Below are 6,000 nucleotides of genomic sequence, written 5' to 3'. Positions count from 1 at the left end.
CACAGTGCCAAGTGCCTAGGCAGGGTGGCCAGCCATGGCTCAGGGCAGGCAGTTGAGGCCTCCGTACTACTCATTCCCAGACCACTGCCTGTGCCTTGGCTCAAGGGGCCTCCTCGATGCCTGCCGACTGTTCCCACACGCTTGCTGGCCCAAGCTCACCAGGGCCATGACGCCATGTGGGGCCGCTGGCACCAGCATCTTCTCAGGTAGCAAGTAGTGAGTTTCAATGGGGTCTTCAGCACACTATGTTTTGAGTTTGTTGTCTTTTTCAGAGGGGGAAAAATGTGTGATTCTCTTCAGGTAGACACAGTACAGCCCCAGTGCTTCCCAGAGGTCTGCAGGTCTGCTTTCAAGCCTTTACCTGTTGCTTGAACCCTCTTACACTGAAGGCCAAAACATAGTTTCTTGGTGGTGCAAGACCCTGGCTAGGCCACTGCCACTCAGGCAGCACTCACCCCTCACGCATCCTAGTGTGTGTGTGGGGGGGGGGGGGGGGCTGCTAGCCACACTCCAACAGCCCCATTCAAAGCTTAAATAAGCCAAAGAATGTCTTGGATTCCTCAAAATTAACCAGAGCAATTTTGGAGACGTTGACATGCAAACTGTCCATCTTCCTGAGCTTAAATAAAGCCCCCAGGTAGCTTTTCCGGGCCCATGTTTTCTGACTTGTACAGTAGTTGATGCCTTTGTCCTCCATCAGCACATGGCTGCCTGGCAAGGTTGGGTTTTTCTTGTAGACAATGTGGGTCAACACCTGGCTGCTGCAGACACTGCCCCGGAAGAGCACATTGGAGTATACGAAGTACAGGCCAGTCTCATTTATGACGAGGCCCTGATTGCGGTACTGAATGCCGTTGGTGAAGGCATGGCCAGAGATGGGTTCCCACTCCAGAGGGAGGTCCTGCTGGACTGGGTTCCCTGGAAGCCCAAATAAGAGAAAAAGTGCAGTAAGTGCAAGCAGTTGTGTAGTTTTTTTCCTCAAGTCACACCCCACATCACAACAAGTCAACTGTTCCCCAAGTCCTTGTCTGCAACATGGAAAGTCCACCCCAACCCCACGCTGGTGGGAGCTCTCACCTTCACCTTGCTCAACATCAGCCACTTATGACAGCCTTCTGCCCCACACACCTCAGATACAAACCAAAACCAAAAACCAGAGCCCTCACTGAAAAGCCTAAATGAGGGGAAGATTTTAGCTGTGGAGTAACTTCCCTCTGTCAGAGCACGCAGGTTACCGAAGGAAAATAGGAAAGCCTGGGTGAGCTGGGCTCCTCACAACTACAACCATCCCACCCTCTCACCCAAGCCACGTCTGCCCAATCCCCTGCTCCCACATTTTGCTGGCCTCCCTCAGCATGTACCTGTTAAGTGTGCTGCGTTCCTTGCTTCCTTTATCATTGACTGCTCCTTCTGCCCTGCACAAAAAAAGGGAAGATATGTTAGCCATATGCTCCATGGAGAAGCCAGCCCAGAAAGCAGAAGGAAGCCAACCACGAAGCTCAAATGGGGCAGATTCAGAGCAGCACGGGGCACATAAGTACCATGGCTTAGCGCAGTGAGGCAAAGCAGTTCTTGGGCAAACACTGCAGGGCAAGAGAAGGAGTTAAAAAGGAAGAGTTGCAGCAAAGGATCCAGTTGTGATCAAAAGCAAGGGGAAAGAGCAAGGAGAGCTCTCATCTTAAACGGCTCAGTTGGTGAGCTCAAGCAGAGCCCTCTCAGGGTGTAGGAGAGGGACAATAGTGCCGCTTTACCCAGCATCTCTGGCCCATGCCAAGGTGACTTGCTCATGTCCTGTCACAGATGAGCCTGTTCTATTGCCCCCCTCCAGTCCAGCACTGCCAAAGGCAGATGGACCCATGGCAGTGGACTTCTGTCTGCTGAGTACCAACCCTCCTTACAACTAGATCAGACACTTGAGACATCCTGCAAACCATCCTGCTGGCCAGGCAGACCTTGTCCTCAGAGAGGCAGAGCACAACTGGGAAAATTCTGCCTTCCCTGGAGGGCTCCGTTCCCCTTGGAAAGATGGGCCAGTTACAGTGACTTGGTATTTGGATCCCATCGGACTCCATCCTTCCCTTCTCAGCATCTACTTCCAAGCACCATGTTCTCAAACTTTAGAAGCAGCCTTTTCTCAAGCCAATTAAATTTTCCTCTCCTCTTCCCCTTCTTCACACTATTTCCCTGGCTTGCTTTATTTATCCGTCGCCCCTCAGGAAATTCAGGGTTACTATTTATGACTTATGTTCAGCTACTACTAAAGTAGCCTGTGATCACACCACTGAGCATCCAGTTAAAATGACAGCTCCCCTTCCCCTAAGTGTTACAAAATCTATTGATATGGGAGTTGATGGGAACCAGGACTGCCCTTTCCAGAGAATTTTGCTATTTCCAAATTTGCTTTCATTCAGTATCAGAACAAACTTGAAAAGAAATTAACTTTCCTACTAATCAAAAAATCCTCAAGGGAAAAAAAAAATCTTTTCAGATCTAGCAAAAACTGTCAAGAGAGCTGAAAATTTCTGACTTGGCCATCTTTAAAAAGGGATATCCTCACTGATAACATTAACATGAAATGTACAAGTAAAATAATAGTTTGGAAGTTCAAAATATGATTTTTAAATTGTTCCATTCAGATTGAAAAAATTTGGGTTTTTCCTAAATGAAATTTAGAAAAAAATGGCAGGTTCTTATGGAAAGTTTCAATTTCACTGAAATGACTTTTCTAAAAGAAAACACCTCCATATATAATCAGGCTTTTCTCAGCTAGCTTTGGCTGCAGTGAAACTTTGTACCAGAAGAATTTAGGAAAAAAATAAGTTGCGATCTCAAGGGTGGGAGTGAATCCCCCCACCCCCACAGAAAATGAAACCCTCTGCATCCTCCCAAAATCTTAAAAGAGTAAGGAGAGAAAGAAGTAACACATGCAGTACCCGTCTCCGTTCTCCTCCTTCCATTCTTGTTGTTGCTATATGTTAGGACAGCCAGAAACTCACTTTTAGAGTAGAGTACCCCCAGCACCGTTGCTCCACTGGGCCTGGGAGGCCCCCAGGTAGAGGCACACTGTCACAGGAACCTGTGGCTGACACCTCTAAGCACTCCAGCAGGCAGGGTGCAGGACCCCATCCCCACACACCAGAGATAAAGCTCTTCCAGCCAAGCAAGTGAAATCAGCACTTTCAGAGCATTATGGTGCCTTTGCCCCCTGATGAGGAGAGGGAAGAGTTCGACAGGAGCATTCGCACACTCTAACACAGAGGAGTTCCTCCTCTATGTACATCAACTCACCTATGAGTTTCTCCAAAGCTGGAGGGATGTGTTCAGTACTGGCAGACTGTCAAAAGAGAAGAGTGACAAGCCATCTTAGCAGAGCGAGAGGCATAAGGGCATCATCTAAAGCACCCAAGGACTATCTTTGACAGTGGCTAATTCTGGGTGCTCACAGGGAGCTGCAAAGTTCTAAGAAATATACAGGGAGAGAAACCTTGCAGCACTCAGAAACACAAAGACATCCAGGTATATCAGTTACAACAGAGCAGTCCCCCACAGTAATAAGCAACCCCACTTACACTGGCATGACAGACATTTAAATGCCACCAGCCTGCCCCTTGGGAAGTTTTGCACCGCCTGAGCATCTCAGACCCAATTTTAAGTTTTCCTTTTTTTTTCCCCCTGTTTCCCCACAGCCTCTGTGACCAGCCAGGCAGATCTCACCTCTCTGAGTTCAGCCAGTTCCTTCTCCAGATGGAAAATCTGAAACATGCTCAGCCCCACTCCAGTAAGGGCCACCAGGATAAGCAAGGAGATCACCAGGAAGCCAACACTCCTCCTTTCCCTGTTGTTCCTTGGTTTTGTCCTCCGGTCAGGTACTGGTGGTGGAAAAGGAGCAACGGGAGGTGCAGGGGGGCAGGAAGTACTGGGGTTGGCACAGCTGTCCACCCAAAAGATCTGGGGGTACACGTAGTTCAAGTTCTGCTGCATGGCTGGGAGCGGGATGGGCTGGACGTGCTTAGCATGATCTTCCATATGGCAGCCAAAAACTGCTGGGGCTGTCCCAGACTGAGCCCTGGGGGAAGACCCAGCTCTGCCTTTATGTGCCTGCATCACTCCAGCAGCGAACACCCAGCTCAGATGCTGCAATTCTATGAAAGCCTCAAGCATCAACAGCAAACCCCAAAGAGCTTCCGCCCTCGGCTGCAAGTTTGGGGCACCCGCCTGCTCCTCCCACACCGAGGCGGCACGCACAGGCAGAGGGACCAGCCCGGCAGCAGACTGCGCTCACACAAAACCACGCTCAGCGGCCGGGCTCGGGAAGCAGGTGCACTCAGCAGCGAAGCGCTTGTGGGGCACACAAGGGCTGTGCTGCCATTCGGGGGCTGAGTAATCAGCCCAGCGCACACCCACCAACCAACCACCCTTTCCAGCAGCCCACTCGGGCAGAGGCAGCTGCTTTTCCACTGCGGTGTCCTGGACCACAAGCAGAGCAAAAGGAATGACAAAACCTCTGGCATCCTGCACAAGAGGGGAGATGCAGAGCTGAGGACTCCTACCCTCAGCAGAAGGATGAAGACCTGACCCCAAGCACAGCGGTGGGCGCTGGGGAATTGCTTCATTTCACACAGGACAGATTGCTTACTACTGCCTGTTGCGCATCCTGCCTTTTCCTTGGCTCCTCCAACAGGGCACGGATCCCAAGTCACAGAACACTGGTCACAGACACCATCCCACTGTGATAAAAAAACAACCTAACCAAGAAAAGGAAGACAATGTCAGTGCTGCAGCCTCAGCAGAGCTGCCCCAGTGTTAACCACCTAAGTTGAGCCAAGCTCAGTGGGCTGCCTTCACTAAATCACTGTGGGGCACTGGCCAGGCTGAACCAGCAGTGTGCTGTAATGTGGGAAACACACAGTGCCCTGGGATACAAGCAGGCTTTTCTGGCAGCTTCTGCTGCCCCTGTTACCTTTGCAAATACTACCTTCAACCCCACGTCCTCTTCTAATCTGAGGAAGCCTTAGAGAGGGAAGGGCTTTATCATCTCCTCAGGTCAACGCTGAGCACTGCAGCAGGACCTAACCTGGCTGAAGAACTTGTGACTAAAGCCTGGGGTAGACACTGTGCTACTCACCTTGGTAGAATTTCTCCTGCTTTCCAAGAAAGGATCCAGAATTCAGGCTATGCTGCAAGGACCAGCACTTAACAGGAGCTCATTACAAAATCATAGCAAGGAGAGACAGGGTTATTTCCATACCTCAGTTTCCATTCATCATTGACTGCAGATTTCCAAGTGGTGGCAATGAGATTTTCCCACAGATTTATAGGTGCACAGAAGTGATTATAAACAGCAGTTTGCTCCTCCATTTTACAGACCTATGTTGAAGTGTGTATTTGTATGGGGCACTATTTAAAAAAAGGAAACGCTTAATACAAGAACAAACTGGAGATTTGTCTCCTCTGTGGTTGAAGGAAGCCATCCCAACACACAGGCTTTGATCTTGAACCTCAAAACTGGGGTCTAAGAACATCACGCTTCAACGACATATGCACACTTGTTTCTCCAAAGCCAGGGCTCAGCTTTTCCTCCAACCACACCAGTAAGTCAGATGTGTCCTCAAAGCCTTGCCTGCACCACCAGACACCCCACTGCTTTTTGAAGATGTTCACCACAGCCGTTTGCTGCAGCAGTGATCCACAGCGTGAGAGGTTTCAGCAACCCGTCTGGCTCTTCCTCGTACTTTTAGGTTTCTGACATAGACACAAAAGCAACATAAATCCAGCTCCAGTCATGCCTACCCTCACTCAGTCCTCCTCTCTGCATCCCAGAATGGCACTCCCCAGCCAGCCTGAGGACAGGTCCTCATCCACTCCTACAATCATTACAAGAGGGTCACACAAAGGGCTGGGCTCAGCTCCACACCTCCCATGCCACACAGTGAACTCCAGCCTGGCTAGCCAGTGCTGGGCATGGAGAAAGAGAGATGCCTCCAAGGCACCGGGAGCCGA

The 6,000-nt window shown here is 50.2% G+C and overlaps 1 protein-coding gene across 1 annotated transcript; it reads right to left on the bottom strand.

Annotated features, from left to right (window-relative positions):
• Nucleotides 1–242: 242 nt before the first annotated feature.
• FASLG (Fas ligand) lies at nt 243–4,104 on the bottom strand. Its single transcript, XM_049809338.1, has 4 exons — nt 3,715–4,104; nt 3,289–3,334; nt 1,362–1,415; nt 243–918 (listed from the first exon to the last, which is right to left on the bottom strand). Exons 1-4 carry the CDS (start codon nt 4,102–4,104, stop codon nt 524–526), a joined length of 885 nt encoding a protein of 294 aa, XP_049665295.1. The 3' UTR covers nt 243–523.
• Nucleotides 4,105–6,000: the final 1,896 nt, after the last annotated feature.

Source organism: Accipiter gentilis, chromosome 8 (genome assembly GCF_929443795.1).
Source record: "Accipiter gentilis chromosome 8, bAccGen1.1, whole genome shotgun sequence".
Lineage (NCBI taxonomy): Eukaryota > Metazoa > Chordata > Aves > Accipitriformes > Accipitridae > Astur > Astur gentilis.
This window is presented reverse-complemented; position numbering and strand designations above follow the sequence as displayed.

Bases quoted from the DNA above. Each gene is read 5' to 3' on its own strand.
- FASLG (XM_049809338.1), bottom strand. From the start codon at position 4,104: ATGCAGGCACATAAAGGCAGAGCTGGGTCTTCCCCCAGGGCTCAGTCT. The intron at 1,416-3,288 runs GTGAGTTGATGT...TTTTTTGTGCAG, and splicing joins AGCTTTGGAGAAACTCATAG to GGCAGAAGGAGCAGTCAATG. The intron at 919-1,361 runs GTACATGCTGAG...TTGGGCTTCCAG, and splicing joins GAACGCAGCACACTTAACAG to GGAACCCAGTCCAGCAGGAC.